Source organism: Protopterus annectens, chromosome 8.part0 (genome assembly GCF_019279795.1).
Source record: "Protopterus annectens isolate FY-2018-M chromosome 8.part0, PAN1.0, whole genome shotgun sequence".
Classification (NCBI taxonomy): domain Eukaryota; kingdom Metazoa; phylum Chordata; order Ceratodontiformes; family Protopteridae; genus Protopterus; species Protopterus annectens.
The window spans coordinates 89,622,995-89,649,514 of NC_056741.1; the positions used below are offsets into that span (position 1 = coordinate 89,622,995).

Sequence of the window (26,520 nt, forward strand, 5' to 3'; positions counted from 1 at the left end):
TCGTGCTGAGATGGGGGTGCCAATAGATCCATGTAAAGTATACAGCTGATGGCAAATATCAGCATGTGTTGGGAAGGTACAATCCCCGAGTATGATGTCTGATCTTTACAAATCTGCCAGCTTTTGTGCTGTAGTTAGCAGAACCAAGGACTCTTTCCTATCCATATTTGACTGTCTGCATAAGATAAAGTTGCCACTATGGAGTGGGTACTGGCTGACATCAATATCTGCAAGTGTTGCCGGAGGTGTGGACATAGATGCCCATGCCCTCTGCTGCACCCTGGTGATGCTATGATGCAGGGTGGCACAGCAATGCATTTCCTGTAGTACATTATCATCTGCTGTGCTAAGGACACTCTGCATTACCAGGCTTGGCATGTCATTGCTGTTTACTGCCCTCTGCCATAGTTCTGCTTGCAGCACAGCTACCTGGGCAGTGGTTGCATCTGGTCCATGCTGGTGTTGCAGTGATTTATGCAGTTCTTCCCCCTCATCCTGGTGAACAGTAATAGGATGGCCCCTGCATGCCTTTATTCTCTGCTCAACACATGCCCAGTACCATTTGGAGAGGATTTCCCACTCTAAGTGGTACAGGTATCCCTCCACTACCAGCATTGGTTTGTCTCATTGGCTGGGCACTGTCCAATATCTGTTTCCAAGCTGATCTGGGCTATACTCATGTACAGATTCCATCATGGAAACACTACTTGTGGTTGGCCTGTCAGCATCCATCACATCCAGTGTAGCAGGAAACAGTACGTTTACACTATTTCAGTATAGGCCACTATCAGACTATGGTTATGATGCAGTACATTGCCTTGTGTTGTATCCTTCTGAATAGATGCTGTCTGCCACAATGGCCCTTTGTAGCAGTATACACACCACCCTACTCTTACTAACTTTCCTTCTAGGGATTCTTTATGTCCAATTCACACAGCCATGGAATTGACAACTGACTGTAGTCCTGTAGGTGTCTATCCAGCTTGCTTTTACACGACTGGATCTGCATGTGCTGCAAAGGTCCCCTTTAACTCCTAGCTGTTGAAGCTGACCAATCAGGGTGTGGTGCACAGTCTCATTTTCAGAGACAGACATTACTAATGGATGTTCCCCTGTGTAGCACCCTTTTCTGTCTACATGTCTCTGCATATGTGTGTACCCCATCTGCAACAACAATAGGATCAGTTTGGCAACCCCCAAGTTACACACATGTTGCGTCAGTAGTGTATGATCAGCTGTTGACAGTGAGGTGGGTTTATACTCCTATGTGTCCAATATATGCTTTCCCTTCCATAAGTGTCAGTGTTCCCTTCTACAGTGGTTGCTTCTAAGTTAGTTAGGTAGTCATTAATTGCCAGGGTTGTCCTGTTTATACCTGTCACAGGTCAGCCGTAAGTGGGATACCAGTAGGTTTGGCTATGGGCATGTCATGTATTAGGGGTAGTGCAGCAGTGATAACACTATTTTATTAATGCACTTATGGGGATATGTCTTACTCAGGAATGCCTGTTGTCTGTATGTATGTATTTCTGTCTTGCGGGACACTGCTGTTGTGCTTCTGGCTTTCCTTTACTTGCAGATTACTTGTGGATTACTGTTATATTTATTTCTTTAGTTTACATAACATAAATAAATAGCTGGATAGATAGATAGATAGATAGATAGATAGATAGATAGATAGATAGATAGATAGATAGATATTGAAGTTATAAAATAATGACAGACAATTGAGTTTCAGACTTCATACCCTTTAGAAAAGTCATGCTAATGCAAAACCTGTTATTCTATCAAATTTTCTAAGTTAGTAAAAGCAGAATTTACAAATTGTCCCTCTTCTCGGGCATTTTTCTCACTTTTATTTATGGCTTTGTCCAGATGTCTTGTTCTAAGAGGTTGAGAGGTATGCACTAGGGAGGCTCTAACAGGGCACATTATTTCTGTTGTGGGGATGCCTTGTGAATGTGCTTTTGCTACCGACAGTGCACATGTATTAATGTATCTATTAGCTGCAGCTGCAACTTTTTTGGCCATTCACATCTTGCAGCTTCCCACTCCATGGTTTCCTGCAAGGGTTGTGTTTGGGTATTCATGTGCGTTTAGCAGGTATGCTGTTTTTTTGTGTTTGGTGTTGTTGGACTGGCTTAGCTGCCTTGTGCTGACAATAGCTTGTCTAGCGAGGCCGTTTCCACTGTCAGGAAATATCTTGCTTAGTTACATTAGGGATCGTCTCTATGTATTGGTTTAACCGTCTATGTGCAATCCACCACTTAGCTCTCTTTAGGCTGCACCGCTCTACAGTCTAGCAGTGCTGCGGCCTTCTTCTTTCGACATTGTAGCTCGCAGGCAATTGTCTCATGATCTACACACCAGAACCCATAAATGACTTATGTTTACAAGAGCTCCTATTCTACCCAGCTTAAGGTACTATTATCATTAGGAAGCTTAAAGCTGAGTATGAGCGTACAATATCCACTAATATCATGAAATAAATCTTTCTTCAGCTATCTCAGGAATTTAAGAACTATTACCCAGTAATGTTCTGAGCTAGTCTGTTATAATATTTCTCACTGTGACATAACGAAAATAGTTAATATCCTAGCAGGCAAATTTAGCATAACTTTTACTCCACCCACAATTGTAAATATTCTGCAAATTCCACATTCTGCTAAAATTACTATGGATCAAGTCCAGTCAGCCTTCTCAAAAGCTAAGAATATATTTTCCTAGGACCCAGATAACATACCAGGTCGTCTGGACATCAGTACAAATATAGCCTATCTGAACCCTTACTAAACTTCTTCAAATTATGTCTCCTCACTGATTGCACTTCCAAAGCCTTGAAAAGCAATAATTGTAATGCCAATACACAAAGCTGGCCCAGTCACATCATAGACCCTGGTAACTCTAGACTCATTAGTCTCACTAACCTCAAATTTGTAGCTATAGAATGTATTATCTAATGCCTCGTCAATTGGGACATTGAAAATCTGTTAACCGATGATCCTCATCATTTCAGACAAACTCTTAACTTGTGGCAGTCATCACCAAGGTGTGCCCAACACTCTTAATCTGACTGGTATCTTCAAAAATATATATAACCAAAGCAGTGGGTGTTAGTTATTAACTTACTGACATATTTAAAGAAAGATTTGCAGTTATTTTGGTTTTCATGGCTATTTCAAGTAAATATTCAGGTTTGAACGTCCTACTGCATCTCTAGACATCAATTATTGCCTGTTCATATTTGCATTAATAATTCCAAAGCCATGCTACATACAAGGTATCAGAATATTACATCTTGAAGCATACGTGATGGCAAACACAATTGTATTGATATATGACCTCTGGCAATTAGTATTTGTTAGAACTATAAGGTGATATCTTCATATTTTAAAGGCTGAAGCCACACCCACTAAGAGTTAAAGGTACACACTCAAAAGAGTTCTACTGGAGGGAATGAGTTAAGCTCTTTACTAATTTGCTTGAATGTGCTCTTAAGGTAAGTAAAATGGAGCCATCTTATAAGGATTAAATAATTTTTTTCTTTTGTTATAAAATTAATTTATGTGGGTATACCACTATAGGGGTTTGTTTCTAAATTTCACAATATAATTGTTGTGGATAGGGACTGTCTTATCACACAGCCATTTAAGTCAGAGAAGAAGTCAGCAGGACAGATACCAGCTTTAGTGATGTGATCCATCAGAGGAATATTACAGTGGAATTAGTAACTGAAAAAATAACTCTTTTGAGCGTCCCTAAACATTGAGGTATTTGCAGTGGAAGTATCACCACGTTTTAAGGAAAACAATCATTGATTTAGGGTCTAATTTATCAAGGGAAGATGAGATGATGCATAGGGAGATGCACAAGAAGTGGTCATAATAATAACTGTATAAGATCATTAGCATTTATAATGTCAAGGAGGTGTTGGACATGTCAGCCACTGGTAGTGTAGGTCAGCCAATTCACTGATGGAGTGTTGAAGTTCCCTAGTAGAAAGGTATTAGGTTTAATGGAAATTTCAGCTAATGTAGCTAAGATAACTGTTTGGCAGAGAAGGGAACATAGGGGTCTTGCTTTGAGTGACTTGGAGATCCAGAAGTTTAAATTTGGTTTCTCCCATTTCTCACATCTTTTTTTTTTTTGGGGGGGGGGTCTGTCAAGGTCATTTATCCCTCCCAAAATATTTAAACTCCAAAATAATGCTACCAAATAAATGCTCCAGAACTTACCATTGTCTGTTTGCATGCTCCAAGGTGATGGTTCTTCCCTTACATCTAGCTGTCTAAATATACTACATATAAAGTAAAAGAACTCAGATAACAGGCAAAAATAATAAGATTAGAAAAATGTATTTCTATTGACTCCAAGTTGCTTGATCTCAAAGATTGCATTAATGTCTAATGATAGCCGTCCTACAACTGATTCAATGAAACTTTATCAATCTAAGAATTCTCTTTAAAATAACAAGGCTCCATTAGTTGCCAGCAAAACATGACATGACAAGGAAGAGTGTTGCTCTCATTATCTTCAATTGTAAGTTGTTTTTAGGAATCGTGTTAATGACGACATCACATAAGAGAGATCGACCATACATGCATGTCTTGTTTATAAATGAAAGCATTAGGCTGTTCACATGTTTTTCTATAATATCTTAAAACATTGGACATTCAGAATAATATATATATCTATATCTATCTATCTATATATATATATATATATATATATATATATATATATATATATATAGTCACAATATGTAAGGCTTAAAATGTGTTACCATTAGAATGGTTGCAAAATCCATCACTTAATTGAGAACATTTCTGAAATAAGATGCTGAAGTTATTTTCCAGGGTCTTAGTTTGCATAAGGCAATCATCATTCCTCCTTTTTTCTTGAATGTCTGAAAAGAACAAATAAATTATTTAGTTTACACCATACTTCAGACTACTGCCATTGCATTTTTTATTAAATCGGTCCAATCTGACCATGTGCACCTAATTAATTCACTTTTGTTGATTTTATGTATTACGAGAGTTAAAAAGTTAATTTGAAATATATATCTCTGTTTTCCTGTCTGAAGTGGCTTAAACAATTTGAGATTGCATGATTCAAATGGCCCTCGAGGTTATTTAACCTTCTTTTATCAGAAAAGAAGACAATATGACTTACCAGTTGCAATGCATGTATTTTAATAGCAATCTTTTTCTATACTAGAAGCACTGGAGTATACATCAAATTAAAATGACATCAGGAATAGCATTCAGTTAAGAAATAACAGCTCAGGTCTGATAAGCACATGCGTGTGACAACTCTAATTTAGATATTAGTACACATTGAGAAAAATCAAGTAAACAAGTGAGATCGGTATCCTAACTACGAATTACACTTAAACTCATGAATCGGAATGAATGATTTAAAATGTGGTGCACCACTTGACAGACATACATCTGCTACAGATGGACCTGGGGCAGTGTGCCCTTGCATCTAGGGTATCTAGCTATCTCACATAACACGATGACTTGTTTTCTGTACCTCTGCATTTGCAGCATGCTTTCCTGTACTGCACCTCTTCAGTGCTGTATGTGACATGGAGTCAAATCCCTGTGATCAGAGCTGATCTAAGGGTGTAGCCAAGTATACATTATGTAGGCCAAGACATACAGTTCAAGATGAATTTGTTTATGTTTATTTACTTGAGCTTTTGTCTGCCTCTCTTACTGCCTTATCTGATGTGATAAAAGGCACCCCATTAAAATGTTTCATATTGAATGCATTACAGACATTGACAGCAGTTATATTCTAGTCTTGACACAAGCATGACCTTTTTTGTTTTGTTTTGAAAAGCTACATGGATATGCCTCATGACAATTGATAATCTAATAAGATCAGAGTCTCGGTCAGTTTCCTGATCTGGGTCAGGTGGAGTTAAAAGTAAACAATGTGTGATGCTCATTTTCTTATATCCCTTCTCTTCACTGGTCAGGATTGCAGTTTGTGGTTTGAAGATAATTGAAGTGTAAAGCAAAAAGCAGGAGTCCCAGCACTGAGCCCTGAGGTATGCAACTGGTTAATTGTTTTAGTTTCTGAGGTAGCGCCTGCCAATTTGACTGCTATATCTTTCAATCAGTTAGCTATCGACCTTACCATACAGGTGTCTACAGTTAAGTCTCTTAGTTTATTTATAGTACTGGCATGGGGGTGATATTGAATGTCTTCACCACATCCAGATAAGCTGTATGGACTGAGGGACTACTATCCATTGCCTATTTGACCTTGCTGATGAATTTAACTAAATTAAATAACAATGACCTCCTTGGCTAGTTCCAGTAGTGTATAGTTCTTAGCATAATTGTACTTTCCTCTCTGACCACCTCAGCAGATGGATATCCTTTTGGCTTTAATCTAGCTATGTAATAAGCTATAGCACCTGTACCACAGCTGTTCTTTGGGTCTATATTAGAACAATGAATGTTCAAAATTTTGAGTGTTCTAATATCGACCCGTTTTCAGAGATCGCTGAAAATATCGAAGAAACAGAAAACAGAAATTTTTCCTAGGGAAAGAATTTGGTTGTCCGTTTCTGTTGCTTCGGTATTTTCAGCGCTGTGGTGGAAAGTTACGGGCCGGGTTCAGGTAAGTGTGCAATTGTGTGGACATGAGGGTTAGGGCAGGTTAGGTGAGTAAGGGTTAGGGTGCAGGTTAGGTAAGTGTGCGATTGTGTGGACATGAGGTTTAGGGCGGGGTAGGTGAGTTAGAGTTAGGGCACGTGTGAGGTGACTGTGCAATACTGACGGACCTTAGGGTTAGGATTTGGAATAAGGTAAGTGGATAGTTAGTGGTGTATGTATAGTTTAGTGTAGGGTTAGGTATAAGAGTTTAGGTGTATGTGTGTGTGTGTGTGTGTGGATTGCTGTTTGTTTGGTGTGCTTATGTTGTGTGTATGTATTTTGGAACAGCAAATTTTTTCCCTAGAAAAACATTTGCTGTTCTGAGTGTTCGATGTTTCAATTTTTGATTCCTAGGGTTCGATATTAGAACACTCGACATTTTGAATGTTCAGTGTTCTAATATAGACCCCTGTTCTTCAAACCTCATTGGCTAACCATTCTTTGCAAATGGATAGGGAACTAGTTGCAGAAGTACAGTAACTGTATTTTCCTGGTCTGAACAATCTCTGCATTTGGTGATTACAGTCATGCAGTTAAAACATGTTTGCTTGTTGCAATGGAAGGAATGATAAATCTGGATAAGATGCTAAAGAGCAAATACATCACATTGTCAATAAATGTAAACAAAGCTACTGTCTTACCATTAATAACATATGGCTGGGAGTGAGGGACTATAAATAAGGCTGTACATGAGAAAATAAATGCTTTTGAATTGTGGTTTTGAAGAAAATTGGTATTTTATCGCCTGCAAGAAGGTCAAATCACTAATTGTCCTCTGGAAGACAGAACAGCAAAGCTAAAACTCAAATACTTCTGCTGCCTAATGCAAATAAAAGATTCACTAGAGAAAACAATAATGCTGGGAAAGATTGGCGTGAAAAGAAGACAGAGGCACAGGCTGAGATTGATAGACAGCATTACTGCATTAATGAACATGAATTGCAAGAACAGAAAGAAGCAGTTGACACATGGGGCTTGCATGTTGAAATCCTTGTGGTTACGAAGAACAAAACTCAAATAAATGATTAAACAACAAGAATTATAAAAATAGTTTGTCTTATTGCACAATGTCATCTGAGACCCTGAATGAAGATGAATACATATTCAGCTGATAATTTGTTTGCAGCTGCTACATTGTGAGAGCTATTGAGTATTATTTGAAATGTTAATGTTAATCACTTGGCTAAGTAAAATTTTACTCTGGGAGGAAAAGTGCTTCACTCCTTTGGAAGTACAAGTGGCACAGATAAGTTCAGCGAAAATGTGGGGTGGGAGTGATGTTAGTTTGTGTATGTGCATATGTGTGTGTGTGGACCTGTGTGTGGTGTGTCTGTGACTGTGTTTGTATGTGTGTGTGTGTGTGTGTGTGTGTGTGTGTGTGTGTGTGTGTGTGTGTGTGTGTGTGTGTGTGTGCATGTCTGTGTGTGGGGGATCTTATAGAGTATGATATTTGGCATGGGTAATTGAAAGTGTGTGTCCGTGTATCTGTGTGTGCATGTGTGTGCGTGTGTGTGTGTGTGTGTGTGTGTGTGTGTGTGTGTGTGTGTGTGTGTGTGTGTGTGTGTGTGTGTGCACAGGGGCATGCCTTTCCTATCATAAAGTATGAGACACTAGGGAGAACACTTGTGTGGTGAGGTCTGAAAGGGCTAATGTTTGATTCAGGGGCATGGTAATGACTTCTTCTCATTGTGGCCATACCTGTCTCTGAATCACATTTTCTTGCCATCACATTAATTGATCAATCCATGTTGGGCAGTTAGCAAGTTCACTGAATCACTTATGAAAGAAAGTGTAGAAGTGTATAGGTGGTAAGTTATGGTGATTTCTGAGGATATGATCTGCTATGGAAGTGAGTTAAGAAGATTGTGTGTGGATTGGCAGTGCCCCCTGTAATGTTGCACCCCCCAAATGTATAGATGTTTGTGCTTGTGCACCAACACTGGTTTACTGTATATTGTGTTTTTTTCTTTTTTTCCCATAGTTTTGTGACTTTGGAGTTAGTATGTATAAAAACAGTTTTGTGATGTATTGTGTTATGTAGAATGTTTTATATGATTTGTGATTCAGTGACATGAGTATTCAATCAAATGGGAATTTAGTCAAGTGAAATTTCAGACAGAGTGCTTTTCAGTCAAATTTTCTCGGCTATGTGCGATTCAGTCAGCTGTGCTTCACTGACCTGATACACACCCGCATTTGTAAATACCCATCCAATCATCCAGTTCCCATTTGAAAAAAAGGCAGTATATTACAGTGATTAATTTGCAATGGAAGTCTATTCCAAAACTGGGGAAAGCACTGTGTAATGAACTTCTTTATCCACTTTGTTTTATTTGTTTGCTAGCAAAAATGTATATCCCTTGTACTGTAGGTTTCCATAATGGATCTGCAGACAAGAAATAGCCATCATCTCAGGAATGTGTAAGATATGAAATTCAGAGCAGTGCTTCTAGTCCTTTCTGATAGCGTAAACTTTCTAAGCCAGCAATCTTTTTAGTTAGGTATCTCTGGGTTGACTCTAGTTTTTTTTTTTTTTTTTGTTTAATCTGTCCAGTGAAATGAATTGCAGAGGAGGCATTATACTCAATTATTGGCATAAACAATGCTGAATATAATGGGACAATGATCTCTCTGGCTCTGGATGATATTTCTTTGGCAGTCAAGCACACTAAGTAGAAGGCAGAGGCGGCTGATGATTTCAAATCAAAGGGGCTGCAGGAGACAGCTGAATGGGTGGGGTCAATGGGAAGGGGTGCGGCCAGCTAGAAAGGGGAGGAGCTATGCTCAAAACCACAAAAAATAAATATACTGCCCTGGGTGCCAAACCGTCATTATGAGAGTCCAATCAAGACAAAATGAAGTGTAGAAGAATAAAAATATTTCAATGCATTGGCTGCATGACAGCTTAATATCTAGATGGAAACAAAAAAGATTGTGAGGCATGAAAAAATAAATTACTTTTTTTAAATACATTAATGGAATGCCAGTCAAAATCAAGTATAAGAAAAACAAGCAGCACTCAACTCAAACCACTTCTTGCACTGCAGTTCTAATTATAATTTATATTCAGTTTTATTAAAGTACCAAGTAACATGCTGAAAGTAGAAATCTCTGATGCCCCCACTTGTAAAAATGTTCCTTATCCAAAAAAAGACCTGCTGCCTGACATCTACTTGTTTCATGGGGAAAACATGATCAAAGTAAAAATGAAAAGCAAACAAGAAATAAGCTCAAGATACATTTCTTAAAAGGATTACTGTACAGGTTATGGACCACACTAAAAGATAACCAATAAAAAAGACGTAAACTCTTGAAAAACAAACAAAGGTGCTCCGACAAGCCAAGAATTCGAAAATAACTGAAACGCACTTTTATTCACCAAATAAGTAAAACAGCGTTTTCGCTCCTGCAAAAGCAGAAGCTTCATCAGCATTAAAAGAGCACAAGCTCACAGTGTTTTAAAACCTTCTCTAGTGACCAGTTGTTGATGTCACTTCCTAATTAGTACAACTCAAAATGCAATTAAAGCAATATACCATGGCACAAATAATATGTTTAAAAGTATATATAAAATGTATCTAAAAATATGTATAATGCAAGCAAGTAAACACAGCCTAACAACACCCCTACCTGTATAAATGTGAGTGTACAAAAAACAGTATAGTCTCACAAAAATGTATAAAGGTTATATAACCTTTTACCAAACACAATGACAAGAAAATTCATGTCCAATACATCAATCTAATAAAAATAAAAAAATTAACATAGAACACTTGTAAAAATACTACAAGCTATGACAATTCCAACATTCCATTTAGGAAAGTCAATTGGAAACATGAATTGTAGAGCCCAAATTACCTAAGGTAACTTCTATACTTTAAGATAGATGCAATATTACAATTGTCATTGAGTCCAGGATGAGAAAAAGCATCTAACTGAAGTTGCCACTCTAGCTCACAGGTCTCTAAAATTAGAGATTGCGGACCACCCCTAATGTCAAGCTTAATATTGTCAATGCCCATGAATTGAAAACTATGACCACTATTACTCAAAATATGTTTAGAGAGGGCATTATCACTTCTCTTGTTCTTAATCGCATAAATATGTTGGTAAATACGGTCACGGAATCGTCGGTCCGTTTTACCAACATAAAATGCAGGGCAGCATTCACAAAGGGCTAAATAGACAATAGATCTAGTGTTGCAGTTGATCTTATGGTTAATAACATATTTCCTCTTACCAATAGAAAAAGAATTTCCTACCCGGAGGTATCTACACCATTTATAAGAAAAACAAGCAGCACTCAACTCAAACCACTTCTTGCACTGCAGTTCTAATTATAATTTATATTCAGTTTTATTAAAGTACCAAGTAACATGCTGAAAGTAGAAATCTCTGATGCCCCCACTTGTAAAAATGTTCCTTTTCCAAAAAAAGACCTGCTGCCTGACATCTACTTGTTTCATGGGAAAAACATGATCAAAGTCAAAAATGAAAAGCAAACAAGAAATAAGCTCAAGATACATTTCTTAAAAGGATTACTGTACAGGTTATGGACCACACTAAAAGGATTACTGTACAGGTTATGGACCACACGATTGGCATTCTGTTTATGGGTAAAGCCTGCAGAGATGACTGGAAGTCTTCAAGTGTAATGAGACTCTTAAAATAATGTAATTCTGTCCTTTATTACAAATACTGGCATATGCATTTCAATACCCAAGGCTTATACATTATCTAGTTAAGTATTCTCTACATGGCAACAGAAAGGCTTTCAATATTGGCAATTCTTTAACAGTATGCTTATTAAAGCTTACTTGCATCTTGCAATCTCAGCCAAGCTTATCTAATGGTCATTAAAGTATTGCTACTTAAACACAGAGCAACAGGCACTTTGAGTAATAAGCATAAATCAACAGTACAAAAAATATGACAGAAACCAGACCATTCTGTAAAAATCAAGGACAGATGAAAAGCCACTCTAGTACTTGTGTCTACCTTGAATGGGGGGGATACTCTGCACATTTACACTGCATAACTACGCCTTGCCTTGCTTTGACACACCCAGAGTCACTACATGGGGGAGTGGGGTGCAACAAGTATGTCACAGTTTGAAATACCTCTGGCTGACTTGTGATGGCCCTGACACATTTGTCATACCTCTCAACCTCAGTGCAAGAAATCTGAACAAAGCCATGCAAAGAAATGGGACAAAGGCCCAAAAATAAGGACAATTTTTAAAATATTGCTCTTATAAACTTAGAAAGATAATAGAGGTCTTGAATTAGTATGAATTTTCTGAATGGTATGAAATCTGAAACTCAAATGTCTGTCATTATTTTCTAACTTCAGTCTTTAATGATTTGTCACTAATTTGCCAAAAAACACAATTTTATGAAAAATGGACCAAAAATGTGATGTAAAAATATAAAATAGCAACACAATACAGTTGGGAACCTGTCAAAGAAGGGATACTTTAATATTAGGACTGCTAACTTGAGCAGCTGACAAAATAAAATAATCTACATGCATTTCTGAAATAAAAGTAATCTAACTGATTATTACAGTTATTTCTTAATTATAAACCCTCCATGTTTTCTTCCAAAATTGCTATTTTGCGGAGGGATCATTAGGGGAAGAGCAACATTTTGAGCCAAAATCAAGGACAGTTGAGAGGTTTGGCTATGCCTAATTCTATAAAGCAATTTATTTGCATTTACCTCTCAACCTATTAATGCAATAAATCTGAACAAGGCCAAATATATTGGGGGAACATATAAACAGTACTAAAAATTGCTCTTGTATAAACTGAGACAGTTGATAGAACAGGTCTTACTTTAGCATGCATTTTTCTGAAGGTTATGAAGTCTGAAACTCAGTGTGTCATTATTTAGTGACTTAATTCCTAAATGATTTGCCATAAAACCACACATTTTATGAGGATCAAACTAAAAATAAGAAGCAAAAAATCTATTCATTCTTTGAAAATCTTGACAGTTCGGAGGTATGGTTCAGCTGGGGCTGCCTAAGTCTGCCGCCCTTTCCCCTCACAAAACCATGGTCGAATGCAGCCTCCCCCTGCAGCCATTCCAATGATCCATTACTTGGCTATTTCACTCCAATTTACCATAAACACTAACGTGCATACTGATTTACTTCTATGATGATTTGAACTTCATTTGAAAGTTTTATTTTGCATTTTACAGCACAAACACTAAGACATCTGCTAAACAAACTTGGCATTAAAACTTCTCTGCCATTGAAACTCACATTCATTGAAACAACATTGAAATCCACATTCAAAGAAAATACATTTTACCCGTGGCAGATAAAGATTAATTCTGGGCTGTTTTCAAATCATAGGCCCCTTGCATATGAAACATACATGTGCTCTTTGATACACCTTCCTATTGCTTTGAACATTTTTCCAGTAAACAATGAAACAAAACACATGCACCAATGACAAAACTGCCCAATTCAGAACATTTCCATCTTAAAAGTCTACTCAAACTTCTACAGTCCACTATTATCAGTAAATATGCACAATTCTACAGTCCACCATTATCAGTAAATATGCACAATCTCTGAAGTAGTAAAAACGTCATCTAAATAATTCCACATTAAATAAATCTGTAATGAAGAGGTTGCTGCTAACAATCACCTTTATATTTCATGGTTTCATCGAAAAATAAAGTGTCTGATGCCCCTGAGGAATAAATTGCCTAAATTACATTAAAAATAAGGTAGTAATATTGCAATAGGAAATGGATGGCAAACTGATAACAGGCTCATAGTTAGTATCTTAACTTTCAGAATGGCAGCATTCACCCCTTATGGGAATAGAACCAACAACCTTCTGCATCAAAAACAAGTACACAGCCTGTTGTGCTATTAGCAATGCAAGCTGACTTAGCATAATCAGCACTAAACTTATCTTCCCCTGCAGCTCTCATCTCCTTATAAAATCTACTCAATACTCAACTGCATCTCAACTTCGCAGCACAAGAAATCTGGAAAAAGCCAAATTTATTGGGGTGGGTCAAAAGGGCAAAAACCAGGGACACATTAAACATTGCTTGTATAATCTTGGAAAGCTGCTAGAATAAAATGCTGTGTTACCACCATACATTTTACTGCCAAGGTCCCTGTGCAAAAGAGACAGAACAACACACCACTATGCCAAATCACCTGCTTTGTGAAAGAAAAATGCTGTGTTACCACCATACATTTTACTACCAAGGTCCCTGTGCAAAACAGTCAGAGCAACATACCACTACTCCAAATCAGCTGCTTTGTGAAAGAGAGGAAGACTGAAACTTAAATGGCTATCATTTAATGAATTCAGTTCTCACCATAGCTGTCAGCCTCTTTGCACAAAACACCTGGACAAACCCAGTAATGAGGGAATACAGCCCTCAAACATATTCAGTGAATTCAGTTCTTGCCATAGCTGTCAACCTTAGCACAAAAAATCTGGACAAAGCCAATAACAGGGTAATACAGTCCCAAAAATAAGGATAAATTTCAAATAGTCATCTTATAAACTTAGAAAATTGCTATAATAAAAGGTTGTGTTACTATATATTTATTGCTAGAATAAAAAGTTGTTTTAATATGTATTTTCTGAAGAATATGAAGTCTGAATTTCAAATGCCTGTCAATTTTACTTCTGACGGAATAAAAACAATTGTCAGCAGAGGCCCAGGGAGAAATACTGCAGACACGTCTTTGTAAAATGGCAGGACACCAGAGCAAATCCACACAAACACAGGGATAAGATGCAGACTCCACACAGAAGGCACCCCAGCCAAGAATCAAACCAGAAAACCTATAGCTGTGAGGCAACAATACTGCCACTGCACCATCAAATATGTAAGGAATTAAACATTCAGAAACCTGAAGTCTGAAATTCAAATACCTGTCAATTTTATTTAACATTTGTTAATCAGGACAGTCTGACTTGGAACAAAAAAAACAATTTTCAGCAGAGGCCCAGGAAGAAATAATGCAGACATGTCTTTGTAACATGGGAGGACACAAAAGCAAATCTACACAAACACAGGGAGAAGATGCAGACCCCACAAAGACAGCATCCCAGCCAAGAATCAAACCGGAGAACCTACAGCTGTGAGGCAACAATGCTACCACTGCACCATCAAATATCAAGCATTGCACCATTTACAAACCACAGATATTATGAGGAACAGATCAGATCAAATATGAGGCAAAAATCTGCAATTCTTTTACAAATGGTGGTGGGTAGGGAATTCACCTCTTTAACACCTGCATACAAGATACAGGGTTCAAGCCTGAGGTATTCCCTACCACACCACCATGAGTATAACCACCAGTATATTGCACCTGGGGCATTTACACACACACACACACACACACACACACACACACCTTGTAGCAAACCACCATACATCCCTGTCCACACACTTACCTGTAGTAAATCTTTCCCTGTAGCAAACCACCATAAATCCAAATCCCTGTCCGAGTAAAGTATGAAAACCTGCCCGCGCACATCCAGACCCTACCCAACGAAAACCCGCCCGCGCACATCCAGACCCTGCCTGACGAGACTGCAGCAAACTCCAATCCATACCAGACCCTCGTGAGATTGACGCCCGACGAGACTGCAGCAAATTCCAGACTGCTGACATTGCAGTCCGACCCTGATGTGTTTTCCCAGTGAGTTCCAGGACAGTCTATGCAGTTTAAAACTGCATAGACTTCTGGGAGCTCAGTTCTTCACGTTTCTCAGTCAGGACTGCTGCTGAGACAATCTGCACATGCTCCAGACTGTCTCAGCAGCAGTCCGGACTAGTGCGCATGTGCAAAAGTCCGCGATTTTTTAAATTTTTTTTTCTTTTTATTTCTTTATTTTTCTTTATTTTACAGTTGAGGGGGCTGCAGTCCAGCAGTCCAATAGCACGGGCCGCCCCTGGTAGAAGGACCCTCTGACCACTATCATTTCATGATGATCAAAGGAAAGGGAACTATCAACTCAAGTTCCAAGGTCTCCAATAACACTTTCATTTTTGAGCAGGGTATTGTGCATTTCAAATGCTAGAGGAGGGATAGCTTACTAAATGTGACAATATTATGCTTTTTAGCATTGAATTTAAGTCTAAAAATCAAAACATTAAGCACACCGGGTATTTTTCCGTGTAAGGTCTTGCTGCTGGGTTTGGGTATCAGAGACCCACATAACTATTCCCTTTCACAGTCATCTGAAAACTTAGGTGGCTTGGTTTGTAGTCTCAAGATCTTAAAAGTAAAGGCCAAAAAAAAGTAGTCCCACTATGGAGCTCCACTGGAGACCACTGGTTACCTTCATACACTTTGATGAAGCACCTGCTACCCACACTGTTTGAGTTCTCTCCTTTAGCTAATTTGCTATCCCACCTGCTACCCTCACTGCTTGGGTTCTGTCCTTTAGCTAATTTGCTATCCATCTTACCACATAGGGATCTATTTGAAATGTTCAACAATGGAGGTGTCTGTATGAAAAAACAACAAACCACAAGTCTAAGTGTACAGAAAGCAACTACTAGGAGTAAACCGCAAAAGCCCGCAGTATAGGTACACAATATATTTTATTGTTAAAAACTGAAATGGCTAAGCACTTTTATCAATATAAAGTAATTAGGACTTCTTCAGAGCAAAGAGGAAACCAAAACAATGATATATTTAAAATCTCATGGAGTGCTACCTCACCAGAAATACCACCCATCATTAAAATGTAAAAAGACATGCTGTACTAAAAGTATACATGGAAAAACACTAAAAAGGAACATAAAAAATATTTTCACAACAATAATATTACAATAATATTACAATAATAAGATATGTAAACCCCCTACACCAAAAACTAAAGAGTAATATTACAAAAGTTAATTCATGATCATGAAAATTGTTAAAAATATTTAATTATTAAAATTCCAAACCAAAGAAGGATGGAAGAACTTATTACAATTATACTGAAACTTCAGCTCTATAATTTGGTGGACATCATCTTTAAAATTGGAAAAATGGAAATGTTCTCATTAATACCAGGTTTACAGGTAGCATCCAATCTAATCTGCCAGTACAGCTCCCTATATTCAAAACACATCTCCCCCCCCCCCCCCAATGGATTAGGGTCAACTTTATCAAGAAAGGCAAAAGCAAATCTCTTGAAATCAGGACAAACTAAGGAATGCTTGTGAGAAGAAATTAGACACTGTCATCTGTGCTATCATGTCTGGCTGAAGCTTTTGTGCATAATTTCAGATTAACCTGTGTATTATATGCCAGGATGTCTAGCTATGATATTGTAAATAAGTTCTTATATGTTGATTTTTAATCTGTTTGTAGAGAATGTTTTAAGGACTTGAACAGTGTTTCTTTACATTTCTAAATGTGCATATTTGTGAAGAAGAATCTAAATGCAGACTGTGTCAGAATCAGCTGATCTGCAGATGATGTCATCAGAATGGTGATAGTTGCTATGTGTTACTGTCAGAGGAAAGAACATCAGTAAACAGCTGTTGGCTGATTTGCAAAATATGAAATGAAAATTTGAACTGGAGCAGTTGCATCAATTAAGCTAGTCTATAAAAGAACCTGCTGAAGATCGTTAGTTGTCAGTTGCTGTCAGTTAATAGCCAGTTACAGTTGTCAGTTGCAGTTTTCAGTTGTTCACAGTTGTACTGCGAAGTGGATACCTAAAAGGACTCACCAAGAACTGTAAGCCTACCTTTGCTTTGTTGTAATAATTTAGTTCAGATCAGGGACAGTGTTCTTTAGTTAGATTGGAATTTATAACTAAACAGTCAGATTTTTTTCTAAATGCTGGATTTTTATCCTTCAGTGTTGATTTAATTTTCCTGGTGATTTGAGTTCTGTTTATTTATTGGAAATTACTGTTTTATATTTTTAATCATTTTGCTCATTATTAAATATTTTTATTAACTTAAATTGTGGATGGTCAATTAGTGTTTTCTTTACTGATTTGATGGTGTTTATACCTGCTTTGATAACTTCCTAGGCCACTCCAAAAGCTTAGCTGCTTTAGGTCATTTGTTATAATTTATTTTAATATCGACTTTTTATAATTGGATGCCCCTTTAACAGGGCATGTAGCCTCTCTGATTGGCAGGCAGCATGTTACCTTATTATTTTGAGGAAAGGACAGGAAATCTCTGTTAGGGTTTCCCAGAAGTGTTTGGATATGTGAGATTTAATTTATTTAAGTGTGAGTGTATCAGAGGTCTTAAGCTGGGACACATTGCTCTGAAGAGTGTAATAAGCAGTTAGATTAATGGTGGACAGAAGTATACAGTCCAGTCCCAGGTTATAGAGCAAGTTCCTGTTATGCTCTTAGGGAAAATTGTGAAATTTTGCTCCTGTTTAAGTGATGATTCCCTACTGGAGTCAGTAGTGAGGACTGAAGCTCCTTAGTTACTGACACAGGATAGTAAGGGACGTCACATTTGCTGGCAGTCCTGTGAGGTATTGTCCAGACGTCATAGCTTGTATAATGCATTCCTATTATTTTTAGTTCTAATATCATAAAGGTATTCATAAATCCTTTTGCTAAGGGTACATTCAGTTTTGCTTACATAAAATGGCTTTTGGCCAAATAAACCACCCGACAAGAATCACAATTACACTGCTTAAAGGTGATTTTACACTGCAATATATTGTCTGTTTGTATTCCTTCCTGTTCTAGAATAAAATTACACTGCCTACAACCTCCACATTTTGTGATCACCTGAGGGCTGTTGAAACTATATCAGGATGATGCATTCCTTTCAAAATTATTTATTTATTTTTTTTAGTTTTCACCTGTTTTTTATACAAATGTGGGATGCTCACCCACTCTGTTAAAAATAAATGTATTTGCCTTAAATAAAATTACATTAACAATTGTTACAAAAAGAAGTTCCTACTGTATAGTAAGTAGTTAGGCTTATGAGCATCCATGCTTGCTATAATCAAGGTAGTTAGTGGGGTGGAAAGAAATGTAATGGGTGGATGGGGTGGGTGATAATAGAGTGGGAGTTGCAAGGGCATAGCCAGCATGTTTTTAGGTGTGCTTTTAGTAAAGTTTTGAAGTGGGTGCATGATGGTATGGAGGTAATTGGGGGTGGAAGGGAGTTCCTTAATTTGGCTATGGGGCAAGAGAATAGTGCTTCTCTAGCAGAGTTATTGGCTTTAGTGACCTGCAAGTGATTTTTGTTGCTGGATCTTAGTGGTCTGGTGGTGCGATAGGGTTGGAGTAGATTCTGGAGGGATGGGATATTTAGTGGATGGTTTACTAGTTTGTGGGTGAGTGTGAGTTGATACCATTGAAGGAGGTGAGAGAGTTCAAGCCAGCCCAGTTCAGCAAGTGAGAGACAGTGGTGACTACAGTAGGATGTCCCTGTGGCGAATTTGGCGATTTTGCTGTAGCAGGTCTCTAGCTTGTTTAGATTGCATTGCCTTAGGTTGGTATATATTGATGAGGCATAAAGTAGGGTGGAGATAAGGTGGGAATTTGCTACTAAAATCTTTGCTGCTTTGGTGAGAAGTTGCTTATTTCTGTATAACGCTCCTAGTTTTTTGTGGACTTTTTTTATGGTCATGGATATGTGAATGTCAAATTTTAGTTTATTGTCTATTTCCACTCCTAGCAATTTGGTGTGTTCTGTTGGGTGTATAGTGGTGTTGTCTTTTGCTGTGATGTTAAAGTGAGAGTTGTTTTGAGTAGGTTTGGTGGGTTGGAAGATGAGTAGCTTAGTTTTGTTTGGGTTGAGTATTAATTGGGTATCGGATAACCAAGTTTCAACAGAGGAAAAGGCTTCCTGTGTGACTTTTTGCAGTTTGGGTAGGGACTTGGCTGAGCAGATGATGGTTGAGTCATCTGCCTGTTGTGTGAGTGTTCCATGATTGGTGGCAGAGGCTAGATTATTGGTGAAAATAGATAAGAGTAGGGGTCCAAGGATGGATCCTTGGGGAACCCCTATAGAGACAGGTAGTTGGGGAGATATGTCATTCTGCCATACAACGGATTGTTGGCGGTCAGACAGGTAACTCTGAAACCAGTTGGTGACTGATAGAATCCAAGTAGCTATGAATTGCATATTCATAACAAATCTCATAATATACTATATGCAATCAGCTATAAAAATGGTGCCACTGTGAAAACAAGGAAACACATATGATTCTACATTAATTCAACCAGCAATGTCTGTTTTGAAATGTGTTCATAAAATATAGTTTTGATTTCAGCCCAGAACTGAAGAAGCCTGTCATTTTAAAAGGCTCAGTGGAAAAGCTATCTTAATAGAAAAGAAATTCCCAGCTTCTCATGGTAATATTGCTACACAGGAAGGTAACAAAGATAAATAAATAAAACAAATAGACTGTTAGATAAACTATTTCCATAACTGTCATTTTCTCAAGTTATTAAGAAAAACGATGCTTATGTTCCCATGATCACTGAAGCCCTCTATCAGCTTAACCTGATCCTCTTATAGCAAGCAGAATTAGAAAGTACACATATACAAACTTTAGGACATACATTAATTGCATGCCATATCGTGGCTCATATTTTACTGTTACAGTCAGGGGTGCCACCGTTAAAAATGCTTTGTCTTACCTATTCTGGTATTATTTGGGAATCTACTTGTCACATATGTGTTCAGATCAGTTAACTCACTGCAGAGTTACTGATGCTTACAAGCCTCTTCTGTCTGTGTGAACATCACTTGTAAAAATAATGGCTTCATAATTATGTTCTGTCATAAACTAGATTTTATATTTACTTTATTTTATTTTCATTTTATTTACATTTGCTAACAGGATAGTTCTGCTGGTCTAAGTGCTCCTTTTCCTGGGGAGGAAAGTTCTACAGAACAACAAAAAAAGTGAAACAATTGAACAAATGAGCAAATATCATAGAAGTTGAAATAATTTAAAGCAGAAAATACAATAGCACAGCTACAAGAAGGTAATTCTGAACTCCAACATCTTGAGAAATTATAAAATATTTGATAGAATTCAATGTACCACCTTTAATTTAACACCAACAATATTAACATAAAGGCCACAGACAGAGGTCATGGAAGAAGGAAGGGATTTTAAGAAGGAAGCAAATAGGAGCAGGTGGAGGAGTGCGTGGTAGGTCAGTAAGATGGACATTTCACAAACATTTAGGAAAGATTTAAAATAAATTAGTGGTATTTCTAGTCAGGATTGCATGAACATACCCAAGAAGAGGGGTCTTTGTAATTTTTATAGGAAGAAAAACTGTGGCAAAATTCTCCTCTTAGGTCTGGTCATAGTTAACTCTTGAGTGTTGCTCATTTTCACTATGTCACAGAAGTAGAGGGAGATACCAAGCTAATTGTTTTGTTTAGTAATGAGAAGTTGATTTTGATATAAGAATCAAAGATCTTTGGCTTGTATGTTGTGAGTAACGCTGAAGTTCCATGACATCTATCAATCACAAAGCAATAGACTGACACTGTAACTAATGTGGTAAAGACTGATCAAGACAAAATGTTATTTCTGTTGCACAGTATGAGTGTAAAGCTTTAATATATTAAGTCATCATTTTGAAAAGTCTCAGTGTTGAAAAAATATGTTGATCGTGATTTATGCAGTACATAGTGTACAGTAAAAGTGTCTACTATTGCCATGATGTCACAGCATGCAGTTTAGGTTTGGTTCAGGAAATAAAGTCATTCATTAAGACAGTACAGTTGTGTAAAATCTTACCATAACAGTAGATGTCCTTGCCTTCACTGCTACAGTATTCTTTACAAAAGTGATTCCCTGCTATGGAAGCCTGACATCTGGGCAGTCTACCAAAGACTACTGTTGCTTTAAGGTACATTGAGCATCACCCAAATGCTCCTTGCATAGCGTAGGGCATGAAGGTGATGTTGAAGCCTACTATAACCAGAACCTTTTTGCCGCTAGTCTGAATGCATCTTTTCACCATCAGTCTGTTTACCTGCGTCCATTTTCTTCCGGCATTTTCATTCTTCAGTAACTACCTACATCTGTTTGCTGACTCCTAGCAGCTGCAGATAAGTGTCCGATTGGGGGGTTTGTTTTTGTTTGCCTTATCCTAAGCAGCTCACAAATGTCTTCCCAATACTTTTTGCTCATCCTTTGCTATATCTTACATTATTGTACCTTTATTTTTTTTTCCCATTTATTTTCTTTTACTTTTCTATGTGTGCATATATACATTGTGCCTAGCTAGGTCTTAATCTTTCTAGGACAATAAGAATGAGAAGCAGACTCATCTTCTATGCATTGAAGCATGGCACAGAACAGATTTTATGTTTATACAGAACTCCAATGTCTTCATCGCAATACTACTAAAAATATCCATCAATTTACATGTGAGAGAATGATGCACACTCATTTGGTCACTAATTTATGAAAAATAAGTGTTTAAACTGATGAATCAAATACTATACGCAACACACACAAAATATGTTTTTTTTTTTTTTGCAAGAGAGGCAACCCCCCACATCCCTGTGTGTGTGTGTGTGTGTGTGTGTGTGTGTGTGTGTGTGTGTGTGTGTGTGTGTGGGTCTATGTTGGTGGGCCAGAGCTCCCTTTAAACTATATATGCCAGCTCCACAGTCACACCATTATGAAGAAAATGGGGAAAATTCCAGAAAGGCACTCCAAATGATTTGCACGATGCAACACACTGTGGTGAAACCCACCATGATATTAAGTTTTTGAACTAAAGCCACTCATCTGCCAATGTGTCCACCATGTGTAACTGTGCCACATCCATCTTACTGGGTAAAGGAAGGTATAAGGCAGGCATTGAGACATGGTGAAACATGGTTATAGTCACTGAGCAACATGGGTAATGCCATTATATCTGTATAAACCTAGGGAAGTATTAGACAAATCTAGTATGTGGCTTTAATTCCCAGTTTTCAGAAATGTATTATGTTAGTCCTAAATGCACAAAACCATCTTCTGAAATAAATATAAGATTCCTCTGTAAGTAGCCAAGACACTAATATTTTACTGCAAGAATGCAAAGTGCTGACTTTCAGATACATGCTTTTTGCAGGGGATAAACCATCCTCCATCCAATCCTCTTTTCACTCTGAGATTGCTGAATCTGATGAAAGGGCAACAATGAAAACTCATAAAAGTACAACAATTTAAAAGGTATTAAAAATCATGATAGGATTTTTTCTGAGATCCTGCAGTCCTAGAGAAAGAATGAAACAACTATACTGAGCAAAAACAAATTGCTACATTATGCATTTAGCATAGTGACATCAATAAATACAGCCTTAAGCATTATCACTCAAACATAGAGAACACTAATAGCCTACCTTTGAGAATGAAGGAAAACTAGCAAAGACATACAATAATCATATTCTTATAAGAAATGTTACTGTCAAATAATAAGGCATTATTATTTTTCTAGGGCATGGCATGATTGTACAATGTTTGTGATAGTATTAACTCTGGTCATCAATCAAACACATTTCTGTATTTCCATAGTTCACTTTTATACTGCTATAAGATCCCTGTCACAATACTCAGAAATTTGACTGCTGACACTATGAATAAAGAAGTTAAGTAATCAAGTTCTATAAAAGTGGTGTCCTTGCTATTTGTATATGCACACTATATTTGTTAGAGTTATGGCATTCTCAGTAAATTCACTATAGTAAATTTAGGTGAAATAAGGCCTGACAATATAGAGTCAGACATGTATGCATTCAGTTTCAAAGACAGTTTATTAGAAAGGAAAGATAAGCATGAAATGTGCAGAAAATACCGGAATACAGGATGTTTCTTTCTCAATGGAATGACACAATGTTGCCAGCTACAGCAGAATGCTCCTTTCTTAAAGGAAAGATGTACATAGCAATTGAATGCTAGATAAAGAGACACATGCAAGACCAGGTTTGGAAACCAAGGTAACCAAGGCTAAGGAGGTGTGTAAAGCATTAAAGGGCTTTGGTATTATTAAAATATACTTCAGATACAGATAGGGAAGTTAATTAGTTCAGCATGACATACATAAAACATTAAATATCCAGCATTTTAGAAAGGAAGCTACAATGCAGGCACTCGAGCCTGAGTACAGAAGGCAGGTCAAATAAAAACTATTTCAATTTACACTATTCAGGACAATCAGAATATACATGCAGAAACTTTGAATATATTTAGCAGCACTGTTATTACTAACCAGCATTCCACCATTTCTACAGACTGTTATTGTTTATCAGCACTGTTAATGAAGACAGTATTCAGATATTGTGAACATCTAACAAATCCTTATTAAATGAACTACAGTGTTTGGAGAATTCATTCTGAAAAGTACACAAGACTTGGTCCATAAAGGAGAGACTGACACTTGTTCAGCATGAGTGTGAGTAATTAACAGATACAAGACTTTTATTCCAGTCTCATTTCAGTTGTTTCCAGTTAATTCCAGTATAGTGCAGTCTCATCAATTCTTTCAGTGGCAATCCACTATAAATGGGGTAAAACCATTATAGTAAGTCCCAAAACCCCATAGCAACCTTGCATCAGCAGTCAGACTATGAGTGTCCTACAAAAAATGTACAGAATAGCAATGTTTTTTCAACTACGTGTTCTACACAGTAAACTACAAAACATCAGTGTTTCATTCTAAGCAACCATCTCAGTGCTACATGTACCCTTGTTCATTCAGAACACTTCTTTAAAACTTCAACAAACACAGTACAGTTTTTAGTGTAGCAGCCAGCTTAACTTCAAGGTTTCATTAACAGTTTGCAGTGGCACTTTTCTAGCCTATCAGTAACTACATCAAATGTTTCATAATAGACTTTTCAGCAGCACACCAGTGTTTTTCCATAACTAAAGAGTGTCAACTCCATACAGAATAAGCCAGAAATGATGACATGACAGTCTCTCATTACAGAGCAGACCTTTCGGTAAGACAACACTAATATTCCACATGTAAGCTCATACAGAAAACAGACAGAGCAGATGACCTCTGCATACAGAAATTGCAGCTGTTAAACAAATTGCACAACACCACTGTTTACTTCAGAAAAGCCTCAAAAAAACTTCAGCAGACCAGCACTAAATCAACAAAGTTCAGCAGTGTTCATTCAGAGCACACAATACATTAGCCTGTTAACAGCTGTCTCCACAAACTTTCAAGTTTCCAGTGTGACATCACAGCCAAAAAAAAAAAAAGCTTTAAAAAGCTACAGACAACAGAACACATTCTTCCAGAATTATAAACTTATGTTATGCACCTTTTAGTTAACAGCTCAAAAAAGTTTAAATTCATTAGTAAAAGTAATTTGCATACCCTTTGTATAAACATGTAAAGTAATACTTCTACAGTTAATACATCAGTAAATGTTTGGTTGATGAAACAGTCTAAAAACTGTGGTCAACAAACGTGCTTTTAAAGTTAAAGGTTATTAGTTCAGAAATGTTAAGTATTTCTAAATGCAAAAGGGTTAAATCACAGAAGCAGGCTACAGCAAATCATTTGCATAATGAGTCAGTTTCTATCAGCATGGTTTCAGACTTAAATAACACAAATTCTTGTGTAAATTCTTCAGCACATACAATTCAATATACAGAGTTAAGTTGTAGTACAGTTTCAAATACAAATGTTTAAAATGTAATACATTCTAGTTTACATGTAATTCCAGGTACAACATTAAATACCAATATGGTAAATACAGACAAAAACATCAGTGTACAAGTCAGTGCAAGTACTGCATGAGGGGGGAGTAATATACAGACTTCATTGCAAACTACTGTTTCAGGGCAAAGTAAAGAAATAACACATTCCATAGCCAGAGTCAGTGTTGTTGCTAGTTCTATAACAAAGGATTTTCGGCTCATTTATAAAGGATGTGGCAGTCCAGTACCAAACCAGGGCATTTATCTGTCATAGTTTAAGGTTTAAAGAAATGACAATATTTCATTGTTTACAGAAAAAATATGGAATAATGTACCGATTAATGCATACAAATTAACTTCAGTTACACATAGATCTTTATTAGAGGACACAAATGCAGTTTTGTCAGGATTTAAAGGGTCAAAGATTGCAGCAACTAACAGTTCAAAGTGTAACAGCTTTGTACTAAGTACAGACATGACATTAGAGTTATATGCTGTTTGAGACTTCAGTAACAAGATTTGTGCAAATGTACAGAATTTAAAGAACTGGTTATGACAGATGCATGCAGATTTATGGTTTAAAGATAAAATAAATTCCAGTTCAGCTATCACAGCTAAAGTGCTCAGAAAGACATATTGGGTGTGGCCAGTTAGAGAAAAGGGTAACCGTATGCATCTATGTCTCTTGTAGGGTATATCAGAAATGACAGTCAAGTTAATTCGCAGAATAAAGGGTTTACAGTTACAGATTTGGCAAATGAATTTTTTGTGTTATTGTTTTGTTTAGCAGTCATTAGTTAAGAGCTTTGTATTAAAATGCTGCAATGCATAAACAATATCTTAATGCAGACAGAGACAAAAAAAATTTGCAAATATTAAATGTTAGTTTACAGAATGTAAAAGTCAGTGCTACATTGTAAAAGTGACAGTACAGTCAAGAGTTCAAATCCTATGCATAAAAACAATACATCATAAATATTATGTGTCAATAAAGCCACAGGTTCAACTCTTATGTTATGAAAAATCAACAAGTAAACTTCCAGAATCAGATCAGTTTTAATCTGGTAATAAATATATTTATGTAATCAGTTTAAGACTGTATATATTTCATACAGAAATGAGGTTTGGTAACAAACCAATTTGTCCAGGGACATCTTCAGAAGGGGGTTAGATAAATATATTA

At 37.0% G+C, this 26,520-nt stretch overlaps 1 protein-coding gene across 1 annotated transcript in view; it reads right to left on the reverse strand.

Annotated features, from left to right (window-relative positions):
- The window catches only part of LOC122808664 (CD209 antigen-like protein E), a 242,928-nt gene that overhangs the window by 135,911 nt on the left and 80,497 nt on the right, over positions 1-26,520 (reverse strand). Inside the window, exon 3 of the mRNA XM_044079640.1 lies at positions 4,784-4,906. Within this exon, the coding sequence (XP_043935575.1) occupies positions 4,784-4,906 (123 nt within the window). The remainder of the gene's footprint in view (positions 1-4,783; positions 4,907-26,520) is intronic.